Source organism: Podarcis raffonei, chromosome 3 (genome assembly GCF_027172205.1).
Source record: "Podarcis raffonei isolate rPodRaf1 chromosome 3, rPodRaf1.pri, whole genome shotgun sequence".
NCBI lineage: Eukaryota > Metazoa > Chordata > Lepidosauria > Squamata > Lacertidae > Podarcis > Podarcis raffonei.
The window spans coordinates 110112003-110132313 of NC_070604.1; the positions used below are offsets into that span (position 1 = coordinate 110112003).

Consider the following 20311-nt stretch of genomic DNA (forward strand, 5'->3'; position numbering starts at 1 on the left):
ACCTCTGTCAAACTGCCCAGGTTGGCAGGCACAGGCAGGCATCCACAACCGTAGGAGACTCACAACACTCTGTAAGCTTTTGGCTGTTGTTTTTAGATGGTGATGTCAGTTTCTTTTTTTACTGGAGAGTTAACAAAGGATTATGTCAGCGGTCCAGTGGGACAACAGGTCCTGCTCTCTTACCTCTCCATCTGCAACATCCTTTGTATTCCAATTTTGGTGCTCCTCCTCAGCATCATTTCACTACTTCATCCCTCTTCTTCCCACACCCCTCTCCCAATGATTGGACAACCCACCCCTCTGCATTTAACAAACCTGTTTCTTCCTCCTCCTTTCCACCCCTTGGGGGGGGGAAAAGATTCAGTTCTCAAAACATCTCACCTGTACTTCCTCTCTCACCTGATTCTATCAGCCCCCAACCTGGAAGATGCTGGGGGAAGGAACTGCTTGCCTTCCTACCTCAGTGACTCAGGGGGCTTTGATTTCTTCGTGGCCAACCCACAAGCTCAATGGCTCAAAGGCTCAAAGCTCCCAAGAACTTGAGGTATTGACCAGGATTTTTCTGATCCCCTTTTGTCCTGCTTACAGCTGCTTGCACTGAATAATAATAATAATAATAATAATAATAATAATAATAATAATAATTTACTATTTATACCCCACCTATCTGGCTGGGCTTCCCCAGCCACTCTGGGTGGCTTTCAGCAAAATACCGGTATTAAAATACAGTAATGCATCAAACTTTAAAAGCTTCCCTAAACAGGGCTGCCTTCAGATGTCTTCTAAAAGTCTGGTAGTTGTTGTTCTCTTTGACATCTGGTGGGAGGGCGTTCCACAGGGCGGGTGCCACTACCAAGAAGCTCCTCTGCCTGGTTCCCTGTAACTTGGCTTCTCACAGTGAGGGAACCGCCAGAAGGCCCTCGGTGCTGGACCTCAGTGTCCGGGCAGAACGATGGGGGTGGAGATGACCATCAGAGACGAATCAGAGATGACCATCGCTGCAGGATCTCTCCCTGGCAGTGGTGGCTAATCGGTTAGGTCAAATGGAGCCCCACTGACCTCAGGCAGCTTCTAACTGCCTAGTATCTTATGCGCAACCAGGTAGGGTGACCCTGGCCCCCAGCTCCCTGCTCCTTTGTCTCTGCGTGGCCCTGTGTTGCAGAACTCAGCAGACAGATGGAGACAAGAGTAGAATACTTGGCTCTGACACAACATCAGCTCTGGCTCCACCTACTGCTTGGGCTCCCTTCTGCCCAAGTCACCAGCGCTGCCTCCTGGATCCTGAAAGCAAATTCTCAAGTGGCGACGGAAAACTACCATTGGAAAGGGGTCTTCAGAGTTCACAACCTAGCAGGGCACTTCGGTTCCGAGCCAAGACAAACAATTAGAAAAGCAGGTGCAATTGCGCACGCACAGAAGCGGGGAATCCAGACTTAATGCATTTTCGCAGCCAGAGCTCAGCTTGGTGGTGTGTGGAAACAGTGCTGAGCAACTGCAGACCAGGCTGCCAACTCTAGAAACACATTATCTTGATGAGAATAGTGGTTTACATCACATCTTCAATGTACGCGGTACTTTACAGAGGAACCAGCAAAGAAGAAGAAGAAGGTGGGGAAGAGATTGGATCCTTGCCCCCTAAGATCTTGTAATTTACATTTTGATAGTGGAGAGGCAATAAAGGGAAGGCAGGCTAGGGAGGGAAGCAAGAGACAAGAGTTTGTACCTGGTTGTTGGGCAAAAAAGACCCTGCCACCTCTTGAGGCAGGCTGCTCCACTAGGTAAAGGTAAAGGTAAAGGTAAAGGCGTCCTGGACGGTTAAGTCCAGTCAAAGGTGACTATGGAGTGCTCCACTCATCTCGCTTTTCTGGCCAAGGGAGCCAGCGTTTGTCCACAGACAGTTTTCCGGGTCATGTGGCCAACATGTCTAAACCACTTCTGGCATAACGGGATGCCATGATGGAAGCAGAGCGCACGGAAACTATGTTTACCTTCCCACCACAGCAGTACTGATTTATCTACTTGCACTGGTGTGCTTTTGAACTGCTAGGTTGGCAGGAGCTGGGACAGAGCAACGGAAGCTCACCCCGTCACAAGGATCCGAACCGCCAACCTTCTGATCAACAAGCCCAAGTGGCTCAGTGGTTTAGACCACAGTGCCACCCATACAGCCCTCACCATTAGGATGTTCCTCCTAATGTTCTGCCACCCTGGTCTTTTTGCTCATTCTAATCCATGCATGGCATTCAAAAGAAGTCAAGGATGAATCTGACACTTCCTCAACTTTAAGTAAGAAGAAAATATGTTCCAGCCGGCAATGTCAATGTTGCTGACAGCAGTCATTCCCCCATGCTTCAATTCCACTCCACCCTCCTTTTAAAACCCCCCCAAAACTGATAGATGAAAGATGGAAGGAAAATCTGCTTGGCAAAAAAAATGAATTTTGGTTGCTGTTAGTAGCACCCATGATAAACACCCATAATTTGCTGGGCAGCTGTTCTGAGTTTTCATTAAAGGGGGATTTAAAAGGCAAAGGAGAACCTCTGTCTTTGCCAGCAGCTTGTAATGTGATGACATACAGAGCGAAATAATCGTAACAACACATGCTTGGATTAGAGTGCCTTTTGGGTGACTGGGCAAATCCATCTTCACATTAGCATCAAACCCTCTTGGATTTTTCTTTTAAAGAGTTAAATAAGAAAGGCTTGTGTGCCAAGCTGATTTCCATTCACTGCAGTCTCCTTGCTTTCTGCACAGGGACATTTAAAGCATTCTGACTTTTTTTTTTGGTACGTAATATATGTGTGAATAAGGCACAACACATATTTGTAACACAGAGACATAGAATAATATAATCGTAGAGTCCCAAGGGACTCCAAGGGTCATCTGGTCCAACTCCCTGCAGTGCAGGGATCTCAACTAAAATCCATGACAGATGGCCATCCGACCTCTGCTTAAAAACCTCCAAAGAAGGAGAGTCCACCACCATTCCACTGCCGAACAGTGGAACATAGAGAAGGGAACAAGGAAGTTCTCAGTGACAAAACTTCTCTGGCTTTCTTGAACATTAAGTTTAATAAAGGCTGGAGGACAACACAGAACTCCATACTTGGAATCTGGCCATTACTCAAATGTAAGAGTTTCAAGACTTATCCCTGGACACGACAATGGCAAACACCAAAGGTTGCACTCTTCTTTGTGCTGTAAATTAGATAGGCATGCCAGCCATATCTGTTGTTCCATTCCTCTAAGTCTAAAAAATCATTATTATCTAATGTAATCCAGTCTCTGATCCAACTAAAACATGCAGCATCATAGTATATTGTACTCTTCTATTGCCTCTCGAGACCAACAGTTGCCAACAACAATTTATCTACTTATCTTATTGACGGCTTATTGTTTACTATTTATGATTATTCATTTACTACGCCACGCTGAGAGCCACTGTGGTGCCGTGTTTTGGACTAGGACCTGGGAGACCAAACACCCACTCAGCCATGGAAGCACACTGGGTGACCTTGGGACAGTCTCTCACTCTTAGACGAACCTACCTCACAGGGCTGTTGTGAGGGTGAAATGGAGGAGAGGAAGAGGAGAAGTACCTTGGGAGAAAAGCGGGATATTAAATGTAATAAATAAATAAAATACTTATTTTATTACATTTAATATGCTGCCTTTCCAACACATGGCAACCTCCTGCACTGTGTGTTATCCTCACAACGGCCTTGTGAGATAGGTCAGGCTGAGAGATTATGACTGGCCGAAAGGTCCTCGGTATTACCAGTTGTTCTTCTGTTAAATGGGCATTTTGTGGTGCCTACGACCTGCCAATTGCTTAAAAAAAATATTAACCCCACTTTGATGTTATATATGTTATATATATTGCAGGCTTCTGGCCTCTCTTTGCTGGTTCCTCCCCTCCCCCCACCCCCACATGTTTCTTCTCCATCAAAAATAAATATTTAAAATGAGAGAAGCAGCTTAAATCTTTTTGCCTACCTCTTCCTGTTGGAGGCCAGGCATATTACATTCCTGAGCCGTAAGATAAACTTGCTGAAAATGAATACCTGGCTTGAGAGAGAGAGAGAGAGAGAGAGAGAGAGAGAGAGAGAGAGAGAGAGAGGTAGAGGGAGAATAAAAGAAAATAACCCAAACTGATGGGATTTCTAGAAGAAAGCAACAGGGTGTGAAAAATTAGGATGGAGTTCATGTGGGGAGCGGGGGGGAAGCAAAACCCTAAAATTTCATTTCAGGAGGCTAGATTAACTGAGCAATTTTCTCGCCAAGACTGTGTAATTTAAATTTAATTTACTGTGTGTGAAGCTGATCTCTCTGACTGTCTGTTGAGACAGTAGTAGAAAGAAAACTCAAATATGTCACATTAATCAATCCTATTCTTCGGCATCCCTCTCCCTGGAGCTTATAAGCTTCTTCCGAGCAATAAACCACCTGCCCATTCCCCAACAAGATTGGGGGAGGGGGTTAAAGAAACAGGCCTTAACTTGTGGCACTATATGCCAGCACTCCCCAATTCCTCTCCCATTCCAAGTTGAGGCACTGGAGTCCCATTGAATGGAAATAAATATGTGTGCAACATCCACAGCTTCTCTCCCAAGAAAACCAGCCCAACCCCATAAAGTAAAGGTAAAGGGACCCCTGACCATTAAGTCCAGTCGCGGACGACTCTGGGGTTGCGGCGCTCATCTCGCTTTATTGGCCAAGGGAGCCGGCGTACAGCTTCCGGGTCATGTGGCCAGCATGACTGAGCCACTTATAGCGAACCAGAGTAGCGCACGGAAGTGCCATTTACCTTCCCGCCGGAGCAGTTTCTATTTATCTACTTGCACTGGTATGCTTTCAAACTGCTAGGTTGGCAGGAGCAGGGACCGAGCAACGGGAGCTCACCCCACCACAGGGATTCGAACCACTGACCTTCTGATCAGCAAGCCCTTCTGATCAGTGGTTTAGACCACAGCATCACCCACGTCCCCCCTCAAAAAATTCTGAAGCAATTCGAGAAAGAGATGGGTCACCTTAATAGGGGAAGAAAGGTTTTGGGAAAATAGAGCTCAATCCAAGGCATAGCGTTAGTTAAGTCTGAAATTATTTCCTAGGGTAGAGGTGGAGAAGTGCAACAAGACCTGAACTGGAAGCTGGTACTTCTAGGATGCTGGAGAAGAGACTGGCCATCATTGCCTTCCCTAAAGCTTGCCTTTTGCTACTGCCAGCCTCCTCCATAGTAAGGATATGGGAGCCAGCCTGTCAAGAGAGGACCCCTTCCCTCTGAACTGCATTGAACTGGGAGTGCAGAAAGACCAGCAACTGAAACTTCCTGCTCAGATAACACCTGCTTTGCTTTGCATTTAGGTGCAAATTGAATAAATAAACGAATGAAAGTAAAATAGATTGGTGCTTTTGTTTTTTTTGGTAATTTATTCTATGTATGTTAGAATCACTGCTGTTTTGTCATTTTTGGATTTACTGACATGCTCCATGCTCCATATTTTGTATAATTGGGTTATTTCGGTGTTTCCAATGTTTGCTGTAAGCCGCTTTGGGCAAAGCTCATTGTGGTGGGCTCTCATTGGTGGGGTGGGTCAGGGTTCCATCCTCTCCCCCATGCTCTTTAATATCTATATGAAGCTGCTGGGAGAGATCTTCAGGGGTTTTTGGCTGGGTGTTCATCAGTATGCAGATGACACCCAGCTCTACCTCTCTTTTAAATCAGAACCAGTGAAGGTGGGGAAGGTCCTGTGTGAGTACCTGGAGGCGGTTGGAGGATAGATGGCAGCTAACAGATTGAGGTTGAATGCTGACAAGACGGAAGTACTGTTTTGGGGAGACAGGGGGCGGGTGTGTAGGGGGATGCCCTGGTCCTGAATGGGGCAACTGTGCCCCCCTGAAGGACCAGGTGCGCAGCCTGGGAGTCATTTTGAACTCACAGCTGTCCATGGAAGTGTAGGTTAATTCTGTGTCTAGGGCGGCTATCTACCAGCTCCATCTGGTACGCAGGCTGAGACCCTATCTGCCCACGCACTGTCTCACTGGAGTGGTGCATGCTCTACTTAATTCCCGCTTGGACTACTAAAATGCGCTCTACGTGGGGCTACCTTTGAAGGGGACCCAGAAACTGCAATTAATCCAGAATGTAGCAGCTAGACTGGTGACTGGGAGATCTGCATTGGCTCCCAGTACGTTTCTGAGCACAATTCAAAGTGCTGGTGTTGACCTTCAAAGTTCTAAACGGCTTCAGCCCAGTATACCTGAAGGAGCGTCTCCACCCCCATCGTTCAGCCCCAGGCACTGAGGTCCAGCCCCGAGGGCCTTCTGGCAGTTCCCTCACTGCGAGAAGTGAGGTTACAGGGAACCAGATAGAGGGCCTTCTCAGTAGTGGCGCCCGCCCTGTGGAATGCCCTCCCATCAGATGTCAAGGAAATAAGCAACTATCCTATTTTTAAAAGACATCTGAAGGCAGCCCTGTTCAGGGAAGTTTTTAATATTCAATGCTGCATTATTTTTAATACTCGATTGTGAGCCACCCAGAGTGGCTGGGGAAACTCAGCCAAATGCGCGGGGTATAAATAAATAAATATATTATTATTATTATTATTATTATTATTATTATTATTATTAATGCCATGCATCAATCTACCAGCCTCAGGCTGTGGGGTGAGGGCAGTGGTGGGGTGGGGAAGGAGAGGGCAAATCCCTGCATCCTTGTTCTCCTCCCCACATCTGGCTTCACACTGTCTTTGACTATTCCAGCCACCCTGGAACAGGTCCCTGATAATGACTCCTGCTTGGCTGGAAGGAGGAAAAGGTTATATTGACATTCATGGCTCCACCCACCTTTGCTTCTGACTCCAACCATCACTGGCAGGTTTCCCCACCCCAAGATATTAGCTTAGAAGGGAACTTGACCCTTCAGCTGAAAAGGGTTTCCCACCCCTGACCTAGAGCACCATAGCTGAGGTCTTTTAACATATGAAAGGTATTTCATTCTCTGGAAGGAACATTACCATAATAAGAAAATTATCAGTATTATATTTCTTCCTTAAGTGCAGGAATTTGAGAGGGCCTCCTGCCTAGAAAACCAGCCAAGACTGCCTTCTCACTCCCTGGCCACTTAACACATTAGGCCACAAGTGGAAATTAATGCAACTTTCTCTGTCTCTTGCTCTCTCTTTCCACCCCATCATTCTGCATGAACACGGAGGTCCAGCTCCAAGGGCCTTCTGGCAGTTCCCTCCTCACAAGAAGTGAGGTTACAGGGAACCACACAGAGGGCCTTCTCAGTAGTGGTGCCCGCCCTGTGAAACGCCCTCCCATCAGATGTCAAGGAAATAAACAATGATCTGACTTTTAGAAAACACCTGAAGGCAGCTCTGTTTAGAGACATTTTTAATGTTTGAAATTTTATTCTATTTTTAGTCCTCTGTTGGGAACAGCCCAGAGTGGCTGGGGAAACCCAGTCAGATAAGCAGGGTATGTATGTATAAACAAACAAACAAACAAACAAATAAATAAATAAATAATAATTTGCCACCGCCAATGAGCCATGAAATTCCACACCCTTAACAAACTACAGTTCCCGCGATTCTTGAGGGGTGAGGAGCCCTGACTGCTAAAGTGCTATAAGGGTTATCCAAACAGGTGACCACACAGAGATCCTTGTGACACATTGGTTGTGCCACATGTTAAAGCAGAGAACCCAGCACATGGCGTGGCAAGTGTCCTTGGGGCAGAAACGGAAACCATAATCTCATGGTATCACGGAACTGTAGCACATGGAAGGGTATCACGGGAGGGATCCCAAGAGTCATCTAGTCCAACCCCAATCAACACAGGACTCTCAACTAAAGCATCCGTGACAGGTGGCCATCCAACCTCTGCTTAGAAACCTCCAAGGAAGGGGAGTCCACCACCTTCCAAGGGAGTCTGTTCCATGGTTGAACAGCAATCTCCATCAGAAATTGCAATAAATGCGTTATAATTGCAGTCTTAAAACCTGGGGCAAAACAAAAGATCCAGAGCAAGCAAACACACACACACACACACATACACATATGCACACACACACTTGGCTGTAAAACATCAACTGTAAGGGATGTCAGAAGAAGAAGAACCTTCCAGGACAGGGCTAGGGGCTGAGAGTCACAGTGTGACCACAGACTCAGAGAGGAGTCAGCGGTGGCCCCTGCTACCCAGAAGCAGGACAGTCTCTTTCCTCTCTAATACCCAACTCAAGGAGAGCTCTGCATACTGCTGAGCAACCAGCCAGACAGGCCCAGAAGAGGAGCCCACCACCTCGCCCCAGTCTTCGTCTGCTGGGGAAGGATCCAGAGTTGAGTCAAGAGGGGGAAGTGGTGAGTTTCAGCAATGTCTCAAGCTGAATAATTCGAGCTGGAGGAACTCTTCTGTGCTGCTACTTTCTGTGAATAAAAGCTAATTGCATTTCGCGTCTCAAGCTCTTTCCTTCCCTGTGGATGACCTGCACTTGCCTGGCATCTCCTTGACATCAACTAACCTCTACCTCCTCCCCATTCCTCAAGTCATTTGGAATAAAAGGTTTTGTTTATAAAGTTTTTTTTCTTACACACTGGGAGAAAGTCATCCAGCTGGGTGTAATTGGAGAGAATTTCATCAGAAGAGGGCCTTTGTCCTCATCAATCAAAAATGGAAAACATGCATTGGACTGGACCTTCCTCAGAGATTCTTATTTTATGGTGAAGCCCCTTGATATTTTCTAATATCCAGTAGCAATGGTTTTTTCGATGTGGCCCTTGCTGCTCATTAAAGATGCCTTGCTTATGAATCTGGGCCATGTTCCATTTCTTCGGCGGCAGCAGAAGGAAACCGTGTTAGGCTGATTAATGTGCAAAGCAGCTTTCTCTTCATCTCAGAAATCCCCTTCAGAAATCTGAGCGCTCATTTGTTTTTCCTTGGAATTGGCCCTACACCTCGAGTTATTTAAAATGCGCACGTTGCAGTGATTAATGTGTTCAAACTAAGGAAACCTAAATGGGAATTTAAAACCAAAGCGCTTGTTTTTACTCCAAATGAAAATGAGCCTTGGAATTATGTCAGAAGGGTGAAAATAATAGCATTATTTAAGAGAGAGCATGGAATGGTTTGGATGTGATGCTAAATCATAGTTTAGCATTACAGGAATGATCCAAGTTGAGCCTAAGGCAGGCATAGGCAAATTCGGCCCTCCAGATGTTTTGGGACTACAACTCCCATCACCCCTAGCTAACAGGACCAGTGGTCAGGGATGATGGGAGGTGTAGTCCCAAAACATCTGGAGGGCCAAGTTTGCCTATGCCTGGCCTAAGGCTTGTATGTTCTTCCCTCCCCTGCCATGCTCTGGTATGAACAGTGCTATTTTTCTAGAAAAAGAGGTGCCAGAACTCACCGTGAACATCTCCCTAGTTCTCTTATAAGGGCACTGGCACCCACTTGAGAGTTGCCGGAACTTAGTTCCAGCAAGTTCCCACTGGAAAAAAAAGCTCTGGGTATGGACATGAGGAAGCTTCTGCTTCCAGCCTAGATTAACCAAGCCTTACTGTGTCATCATATAGACAGCATCTTAAAAAGCAGAGACATCACCTTGCCAACAAAGGTCCGTATAGTTAAAGCTAATGTTTTCCCAGTAGTGAGTTATGGAAGTGAAAGCTGGACCATAAAAAAGGCTGATCGCCGAAGAATTGATGCTTTTGAATTATGGTGTTGGAGGAGACTCTTGAGAGTCCCATGGACTGCAAGAAGATCAAACCTCTCCATTCTTAAGGAAATCAGCCCTGAGTGCTCACTGGAAGGACAGATTGTGAAGCTGAGGCTCCAATACTTTGGCCACCTCATGAGAAGACTCCCTGGAAAAGACCCTGATGTTGGGAAAGATGGAGGGCACAAGGAGAAGGGGACGACAGAGGACGAGATGGTTGGACAGTGTTCTCGAAGCTACCAGCAAGAATTTGACCAAACTGTGGGAGGCAGTGGAAGATAGGAGTGCCTGGCGTGCTCTGGTCCATGGGGTCATGAAGAGTCGGATACGACTAAACGACTAAACAAACAAAACTGTGTCATCTGAACCCAACTGCTTTTGCTTAATCTAAACTGTGGTTTGCTGAAGTAGAGCAAACTCCAAACTATAGTTTAAGAAGCTGGCTTGTTTCAACAAACCATGCTTAGCATTAACCACATGTTAGGGTTTGGATGTAATGGAAGACTGTGGTTAATCTAAAGGAAAAGCTTCAGATCTCTTCCTTGTGATTGAATCCAGGGAGGGAAAAGGAGAAAGTGTGCAAGCCTGAGGCCCACTGCAGCTCTTCCTTGTAACACTAAACCATGGTTTATCACTCCACGACAACTTTACTAATGTCTACCAGGTTCTTTCCACTTTACACATAGAAATGATAGACAATACTGAGTTAGATGGAACACTGGTCTGATTGTGTATACAACATCTCCCTGTGTTTCTTATTACATGATAATGGGCACCTCCAAAGTAGCACCTCTAGCATTGCCAAAGCTCCACAACAGTTATTTTCATCAATACACCCACGGTTTCCTCTTTCCTTTGTTTGGAAGTGTGGGAGAAAGGAATGAGGAAAGAAAAAGGAAAGGTGAGGATGAAGTCAAGAACTTCACGACATTGCATCTACAATTTCCCAAACACCCACTTTGCGAAGGGTGTAATTCGCATATCATTCTGACACTTGCTAGCAATTTCCCCATTGATTTTGATAGCTCTGAACGGTGCCTATTTAATAAAAACTGATCGATGGCCGGTCTGCTGTACATATTGAGCCATATACTTAGAAACATTTGTACACAGGGAGTGTTTGGTGGCCATTCATTTGGTATGCGCAATTCCCATTAAAGTTAATGGGAGTTAGGCACACATGCACTGAAATGGAGGCTGCCTTTAATTGCTTCCCAATTAGAAGCACAAGCTTCATTAGGCCTACTGCTTTGGTAAAACACATATTTGATGAAACAGCTTCTGCTGCTGGAAAGTTTTCATCCAGGTGTAGTGTAATCAGGATTTTATTTCATCCGAACAGCTCTCCTCATTCAATCCTTTTTTTAAAAACAACAACAACAACAAAGAATTAAGCTGCATTTCAAATTGGTTATTTGGAAAGCTAATTTGAGGTCCTACTTAGCTAAAATCTGTTCCATATGACCTTTGCAGTGAAACAGTTTTGCCCTTAGAAGCATGCTACAAGACCAGTTTGCATCCAATATTACTTTTCTTCTTCTTCAACAGATAATAGGTTCTAAGCCTCCTTGGTGGGGGAAATAACTTTGTGTCAATCCATCTCCAATCAGCTCTAGGCAATATAGTTGATCAGGGCCGGCCCATAAATGAGGCAAGGTGAGGCGACTGCCTTGGGTGGCAGGATTCACAGGGGATCCTTATGTAGATCTTTATTCCCCCTTGTTCTTGTTGAAGATCTCCACTCACCCCTTCTTCCCTGGTGGGGAGGGTGGCACCATTTTGTGGTTCGCCTCAGGCGGCAAAATGTATTGGCCAGCCCTGTGATGGGAGTCCAACATCTGAGAGTCAGTATGGTGTTAATGGTTGGAGTGCTGGACTGGCATACAGGAGGTAAAGGTAAAGGGACCCCTGACCATTAGGTCCAGTCGTGACCGACTCTGGGGTTCTTCTGGCAATTCCCTCATTGCAAGAAGCAAAGCTACAGGGAACCAGGCAGAGGGCCTTCTCAGTAGTGGCGCCCGCCCTGTGGAACGCCCTCCCATCAGATGTCAAAGAGATAAACAACTACCTGACATTCAGAAGACATCTTAAGGCAGCCCAGTCTAGGGAAGTTTTTAATGTGTGACATCTTAGTGCATCTTTGGTCTTTGTGGAAGCCACCCACAAAGTATTGCTTTTTCTTTTTCCTTTCTCTCACTCTTGCAACAGGGCAACTGTGCTCCTAATGAATGACGCAATTTGGCTCTGGTTCCCCCAAAGTATTCTGGAAACCATTGCTTGCCACAGAGCTGTTAGACAGTGGAATGGATTCTCTTGAGAGCTCGTGGGCTCTCCTTTGTTGTAGGTTTAAAAGTAGAGGTTAGATGGCCACCTGTCATGGGTGCTTTAGTTGAGATTCCTGCATTGCAGGGGGTTGGACTAGATGACCCTTGGGTCCCTTCCAGCGCTATAATTCTATGGTTCTACATTGAGAATTGTTAGGAGACTCCTGCTATCACCCTTGCAGGACTACAACTCCCAGAGTTCCCAGGGAAGAGGGATTCGGCACTTGAGTTTGGATGTGCTCATTGTTGTGCAAACTGTCTTTGGCCAATTGGAATCAGATTCTCCATAAAAGAAAATTCAATTTGAACAAAAATTTATGTGAATCTGTTTTTGTTTTTGTTTTGTTGTTGTTGTTGTTCTCTCCCTCCTTCCCTCCTTCCCTCCCTCTCTCTCTCTCTCTCTCACTCTCTCTCTCTCTCACACACACACACGTGAACAAAGACAAAAACCAATTCTTTGGCTTCTAACCGTATCACTACACCGGATTTCAACATGGGTATGCATCTTGTTTCAATAATTGAAAGGAACTGCAGGTGTGAACCTGAGGGGAAAAGACCTTGGAAATTCTTACAATGTTGCTATAGCAATAGCTTAGGAAAATATCTCTGATCTTCATTGTAGCTCTCGAGTATGCAGCTGAGTACAAGCATGGAGGTGCCCTATCACTGGCTACACAATGTCTGCAGCTTACTACACGGAGATAAGGCTTGCAAATTACTGCTGCTATAACTTAAGGCTTCGAATAACTGGTGACGGAACAAAAATAATAATAAAAAAATTCAATTTATTTTGCTGAAATTCCTTAACGCTACGCTGCTTTTTTTTTTAGACCAGGGCTTTCGATGACCCCATTTATTGCTGCATTAAAAGGAAAGGGGGGCTGCTTAAAGAGCAAGCAAACCATTATTATTTTTATTCTTCTTGGCTTTATTATGCATAGCTAACAAATGGCATGGAAAATGCTACCTCTGCTGAAACCGATAGGAACGTCAAAGCAAAAATAGAAAACACACCAGTAGCTCCTGTTGTGGTGGAGCAGTGCCACCCTTCTGATATTGGCATTTATGTAGCTTATCTGGGTGGCACTGGAATGAGGCAGTAAGGAAGGGACTGGGGAGCAGGGGAGCTGGACTGGCTCTGCCAGTGTGTCCAAGGCAGCTCCAAGCTTGCCACCCAACTGGCTCCACCCTAGTGCCATCCAGATACGATGCATCAATGCTGGGAGGACAGCTCTGCCCCAACACAGGGGCACCACTGAAATAGAGGGCATAAGAACACAAGAAGAACCTGCTGGACCAGGACAATGACCATCTTGACCGGCATCCTGTTGGCCAACCACATGCACTTGGGATGGACATGGTAAAGGACCCCTGGACGGTTAAGTCCAGTCAAAGGTGACTATGGGGTTTCAGCGCTCATCTTGCTTTCAGGCCGAGGGAGCCGGCGTTTGTCCACAGACAGCTTTCCGGGTCATGTGGCCAGCATGACTAAACCACTTCTGGTGCAACGGGACACCGTGACGGAAACCAGAGCACACGGGAATGCCATTTACCTTCCTGTCACAGTGGTACCTATTTATCTACTTGCACTGTCCTGCTTTCGAACAGCTAGGTTGGTAGGAGCTGGGACAGAGCAACAGGAACTCACCTCGTTGTGGGGATTCGAACTGCTGACCTTCCGATCGGCAAGCCCAAGAGGCTCAGTGGTTTAGACCACAGCGCCACCCACGTCCCAAGCTGGACATGAGCACATCAGCAATCTCACTACCTGCAGATTCCAGCAACAGGCATTGAGAAGCATAAAGAAGCATTCTGGAAGGTAACCGAGATCCTTGATACTTAGGGGTTCTTGAGTAGGGATGTCAAGGAATTCCGACAGAATGGGAAACAGGGGAGGAAAATGATGTCCACTTGTGCTCCCCAGTAACTGGTATTCAGAGGCATATTGTCTCCAATAGTGGAGGCAAAACACAACCATCATGACTTAGTTACCATTGATAGCCTCCACGATTTTGTCTGATCTTCTTCTAAAGCCATCCAAGTTGGTGGCCATCACTACATCTTCTGGGAGCAAATTTCATAGTGTAACTATGCATGTTAAGTATTTCCTTTTGCCTGTCCTGAATCTTCTTACTCCACAAGAACAGGCATGGCTTTTGCCAGTGCTGAGGACAGCAGCAAAGAAGTTTGCTGCAGAAGGATCCATTGGAGTGACAAAGCATCCCAGATGAAGCCACAGGAGAGCCAAACCGGCCCTGCATTGGCTTACTGATACACCAAAAAGTAGCACTTTAACATTCACTTCGCTGCATCAATGGCTTCTCCACCTGACAGCCTCTGTGTATTTGTGGCATGCCCCAACAGCCTCCATGCCAACAATGGAAATGTTGCCGTTCTTTTCTTTGTGCCTTTCAAAGCTTCTTCAGTGGCAATGCTTGAAGTAATTGCACGGGGTGCAACATAATTATTCATGCAAATTGCCTTTCAGAGATTTCAAAACCTATTTCATTAAATGTGTATGAGCGGAGCAGAATGGCTTATTAGCACACACAAACTGGCGGTCTTCAAATATGCTAACCAATTTGCACTGTGTTTCTAGGTGGAATGGAATAGCATATTTTGAGTGGATTACTGGGCTAATCAGAGTTAATCCATCCTAGATGGGGAGCAGCTATCCTTTGGCAGCCTTTGAGTAAAAACCCCAAAGTACAGCTGTTGAACATCCCCGATGCATTTCATGTTAGCTTTCGTGATATCATTGCAACCTTCCTCTACAACATCTAACAGGGTTTCCCAAACTCAGACCTCCGGCTGTGTTTGAACTACAGCTCCCATCATCCCTAGCTGGCAGGGACAGTGGTCAGGGATGATGGGAATTGTAGTCCAAAAAAGCTGGAGACCAAAGTTTGGGATGCCCTGATCCAAAAGAAGGGTGGTGCTATCTGTGAGAGGGCTGGTTTTACCCAAGCATGTAAGAACCCATGAAAAGCCTGCAGGATCAGGCCGGTGGCCCATCTAGTCCAGCATCCTGTTTTCACTTTGGCCAACCAGATGCTTGCAGGAAGCCTGCAAGCTGCACATGAGGGCATCTCTGCCCACTTGTGATGCCCATCAACTGGTATCCAGAGGCATGATGCCCCTGACCGGGGAGGTAGAATGTAAAATACACACCAATGTATTTTCCCCCTCTAAAATATTGGAGGGTGTGTCTTGCATGCTTTGGATCACCATTTAGATAAATTAAGGGAACTTTCACAGGGATGGAGACGATCACTAAATACCTGCAGATCCAGCAATGTCCAGTCACTTAATGCCCATAGTTCACTATCAGGTGAACTAATGCCAGTGTACTGGAAGAAGCAAAGATCACTAGCAATTGTTCTTCAACATCAACTTCATGGGACTGGTCATGTTGTGCAGATGCCTGATTATTGTCTTCCAAAGCAACTACTCTATTCCAAACTTAAAAATGGAAAGTGTAATGCGGGTGGTCAGCAAAATAGGTTTAAAGACTCTCTCAAGGCAAATCTTAAAAAAATGTAGCATAAACACCGACAACTGGGAAACACTGGCCTGCGAGTGCTCCAATTGGAGAACAGCCTTTACCAAAGGTGTCATGGGCTTTGAAGACGCTCAAACTCAGGACGAAAGGGAGAAACGTGCTAAGAGGAAGGCACGCTTGGCAAACCCTTGCTGTGATCACCTCCCACCTGGAAACCTATGTCCCCACCGTGGAAGGACGTGTGGATCCAGAATTGGCCTCCACAGTCACTTATAGACTCACTGTTAAAACTGTGTTTATGGAAGACCATCTTACTTGGCCACGAGTGATCACTAAAGAAGAAGATCAGGCAAGCAATGTGAGGGCATTACAAGAACATAAGAAGAGTCTGCTGGATCAGGCCAATGGCCCACTTCTTCCAACATCCTGCTCTCACAGTGGTCAACCAGAAGACTACGGGAAACCAGCAAGCAGGATTCAAGCAAAAGAGCACTCTCCCCTCTAGTCCAGCCAGTCTGTTCTCCCAGTGGCTGCCCAGATTCCTGTGGGAAACCCTCCGAGAAGGACCAGAATACTCTCTTTTCCTGTGGTTCCCAGTGGCTGTTATTCAGAGGCATTGCTGCCTCTGACCAAAAGACAACAGCTGCCCCATTATAGGCATCAAGCAGCGTAGCAAATGCTTTGCAAAAGATGCATTCCAAGTGGATCAGCTTGGGAAGCTTTTATAAGATTATGCTAATAATTAAACCTTCCGCCGAATGTATCGATTTGGTACTTTAGAAAGGCGGCCACCGTGCGCATCCGTCAAAGCGCCGAGGATCTTGAATGCAAATAGGGAAGCCGGGCAAAAGCGCCGTGTCTCTTTGCACATCCCAAATCTGAAAAGCTGCGGAGGGAGCCTCAAAGATACGATTACGATTTGCGCATGCTGGAGTGGCAAGCGTAGGCTTCTCCCCAAATCACTTCCAATTACGTGAAGCACTTGTGGCTTATGCCCCTTTATTAAGTGTGTACCGTAAGTAGCAATAAGGATAATTTCCCTGCATTTTACTTACCATAAATCTGACCTTAGTCATAACAGCCTGGAACACCTGACGTCAGTACATGAGCGGCAATGGATTTGGTTGGCTCAGAGTTTACGTTGAAGAATCCAAATATTATTCTTAACTTACGACCTGCATCTCTCAGCCAGAGATAAAGCCCATTTAAATCCCACATCATTTGAACACAAGAAGGTTTAGCAGTTGCTCAACTGCCTTTCTGAAATCAATGAGACTTAAAAGTGCTGAACTTTGGCTGGATCAAGTCTATTCTTTTGATCAGTGGCTAAACAGCAGGCAGGGGGAATCTCTGCCCCTCCAGATTTTGATGAACTGCAACTCCCCACACCCCTCGACCATGTTTGCGAGGGCTTATGGGAGCTGTAGCTCAGCAGCGTCTAGAGGCACAAATGTTCCCCACCCTGCTATATGACACCCTGCTTTTGAATCTTGAAGCGCACCTTGCAAAACGTGTCCCTTCTGCTTCGAACGGCAGGAAAGTTTAAGGAGGTACAGTCCAAAATGGAGGGAAATGTCATTCAGCGTGCTTTTTGCACCCCATCCGATTCTCCCAAACATGCATGTGAATCAGAAGGAAACTCTCTGTGTGCAAAAAATGCACACCTGCACATTTACATTGTGCACACACACATATATATATCACACACACATATATAATATAAAAATGCATACAAAATGCATATTTTATAAAAAAATACATATTAGAAAAATGCATATTTATAGGACAATGCATTGGAAAGCATTGGAAAATGCATTTTCTTTTTTTACTGTTTCCATCAAATGAATCGAAAGCATTGGAAAATGTACATTTTACTGCATGCGAAATGCATTAAATTTAATTTTAGACTTTCATACCTTTTCAAAAAAGGGAAAAAAAGAGAAAAATCACCAGAAAAGAAGAGAAATTAGGCTGCTCAATGTGTTCCTAACCCAAAACATATTGCTTTAGCACAAGCAATAGGAGAGGATTCTCCACCATACCTGAGGACAACTGGCTAGCTAAGGGAGTGTAGGGCAGGCCATGCGGCAAAGACAGCTTTGCCATTCCCCACCTCCCAGCATCTGCTGTCTGAAGGAGCTGACTCACTTCACCTAACAGTAGGGCCGGCCCTATTCTTCATTAGCAATACCAGGATAGTTCACAACAACACTATGCAAAACAAACGCAACTCCAATGAAGTCAGCATACTAAAATAGAATAATATACATTGTAATCTACAATAGACAGGCTGTGTACCACCCAGACTCAGTATTAACAGCCCACAAATTACCATCTCTGACAAACGTCCCATCTGCCCGCTGAACAGGCAGCATGACAGAAAAAGAAAGAAGGAGAGCCAATAATTCAATTTAAATGCATCTGGAAGTGTAAGGAGGGTGAATATTTGGTTCAGCCTACATTGCTCAAGATTTTCTTTATGCAATGAGGCAATCTTAATTGAGATTTTACATATGTTTGCTTCAGTTCAGCAGAGAGTGGGGGGGGGAATGTGGCTGAGAAGCAGGAAGAAAAGTTCCAAAGCTAATTAAAAACGGTTAACATTTAGGTGTTGGAAACAATAACCTGTCATGGACCTATCAGCATGAATTCTCCCACAAAGCTTTGCTTGGTTTCACAGATAAACCTGTTGTTCTGTACTATCCCATGACACCAATTAAAAAATTAATTTGCTCTAAGAAGCAACCGTACCTGCCGAACAGGATAATGGCTTGATATTCAAACCTTTTTGTTCCACGCTCAGCGTGCTATAAAAGAAGGCTGGCTTCTTTAATGTTAGTTCCTGGAGCGCTGGGTGGAGAGCTGTCCTCAGCCTTTCACAGCTGCTTGCCCAAGATTTATGATTATGCTGCCCGAGATTAAGTCGGGAGACTGACTCAAAGCCAGTTATGAAGCAGATGTTCACAACTGGCTGTGGATCCTAGAGATGCGACCGTCATTTATCTGAGGCAAACCAGAGCCCTGATCGCACATGGAGGGATTGTGGAGAAAAGCACATTGTTGGAACTATGGAATTCGCAAGCACAAGTTCTGGGAATGGCCGCCAACGGATGACTTTAAGCTGCCGGGGATAGTGTGGCAGGGCTGTGCCACTCACCCAACATCTAGCCAGCTCAGCAGGATGGTCAATCTGGAAACAGTGGCTCATGTTCTCCTGTCCTGTCCCCTTTATAAAGATCTGAGGAATGAGATCATCACCCCACTCTTACTTACCATCCCAGGCCGCCCATCTGTGGCCACATTGTTCTTTCTTTTATCAGATCAAAATGATCAGACAGCAGCAAAGGTTGCTAGGTTTATCGAGGGTGCAACGGGATTAAGGGCCACTATCTGAACGATAGTCTTGGGCATTTGATTGCCCTTTTTACCCATTGTTGTCTTTTAATTGTATATATTAATATACAATAATATATATACAATATATATATTGTATATATTAGGGACGTGGGTGGTGCTGTGGGTTAAACCACAGAGCCTAGGGCTTGCCAATCAGAAGGTCGGCAGTTCGAATCCCCGCAACGGGGTGAGCTCCCGTTGCTCGGTCCCAGCTCCAGCCAACCTAGCAGTTTGAAAGCATGTCAAAGTGCAAGTAGATAAATAGGTACCGCTCCAGCGGGAAGGTAAACGGCGTTTCCGTGCGCTGCTCTGGTTCACCAGAAGCGGCTTAGTCATGCTGGCCACATGACCCAGAAGCTGTACGCCGGCTCCCTCAGCCAGTAAAGTGAGATGAGCGCCGCAACCCCAGAGTCGGCCACGACTGGACCTAATGGTCAGGGGTCCCTTTACCTTTACCTTTAATTGTATATATTGCTTGTTTTATGTTGCTATAGCCATTGGCTAATGCGAATAAAGTTTATCTATCTATATGTCAGCAGGATGGAGAAGGGGAGAAACACAGTTGTGGCAAAGCTGGTGTGGTGCAAATGTGATGGCAGGAACAATCCTGTGTGTTTGTACCACCCCAACCTCACCACCACCACACTCCTCCCTGCTCTCTATCCCAGTGTGTTGCATCAATTCAGCTCGATGCTGGCCTGGTGTGTCCAACACCCTGTCCAGTACTGAGAATAAGCCCATCATTGGTGACCAGCCGTGATGGCTGTGTACGGTTGTGCATATGGGCTGTCTGCAGGTTTCCCATAGACATCACGTTGGCTAGTGTTCATTACAGGATGCTGGACTGGATGGGCCTTTAGTCTGATCCAGCAGAGGTCCTACTTATGCTCTTATGATGAGCCATCAAAGAAATGCATGTATGTGTGTGAATCAGCAGTTTCTCTCCAATCTGCCATATAGGCTCTGGAGGAATAAGCCCCTTGAAAGGTCTAATGCACGTGCTCCATTCAAATCAGACTTTTGGCAATCCTGACTTGAATAGGGCTGGTGAAAAATGCATGTTCCTGGTGGACTGTGACCACAGTCAACTCCTCTGGCAGCCTCCCTACCTAATCCCTATTCTAGTTTTGCGGCAGGTGGTTGCACAAACACACAGCTCCCTCCTACCTCCGTGCTCGACAGCTGCTCTGGAGTGGCAGGCTGCCACAGTTACCTTATTGTCAGAATCCTCCAAATGTTTCCTCCGCAGAGTGGTTCGACATGATTATGGAACAGACCACAGATCGGCTATTTGCTGCACAGATTTCCAGGGGATGACTAATATGTGTTTGGCAGCGCTGTAGGTGCCTGTTGAAAATCAGCTGCTTG

The 20311-nt window shown here is 45.9% G+C and overlaps 1 protein-coding gene across 36 annotated transcripts in view; it reads right to left on the bottom strand.

The window, feature by feature from the left end:
* The window catches only part of NRXN1 (neurexin 1), a 976383-nt gene that overhangs the window by 24358 nt on the left and 931714 nt on the right, over positions 1–20311 (bottom strand). Inside the window, exon 1 of one of the 36 annotated variants that reach the window (XM_053383617.1) lies at positions 16603–16904. The exons of 34 other annotated variants lie outside the window; for them this stretch is intronic. In XM_053383617.1, the coding sequence (XP_053239592.1) occupies positions 16603–16623 (21 nt within the window). In that variant the 5' untranslated portion in view covers positions 16624–16904. Of the gene's footprint in view, positions 1–16602; positions 16905–20311 lie in introns of those variants that run through there. One more of the 36 variants, XM_053383616.1, reaches the window with a different exon arrangement.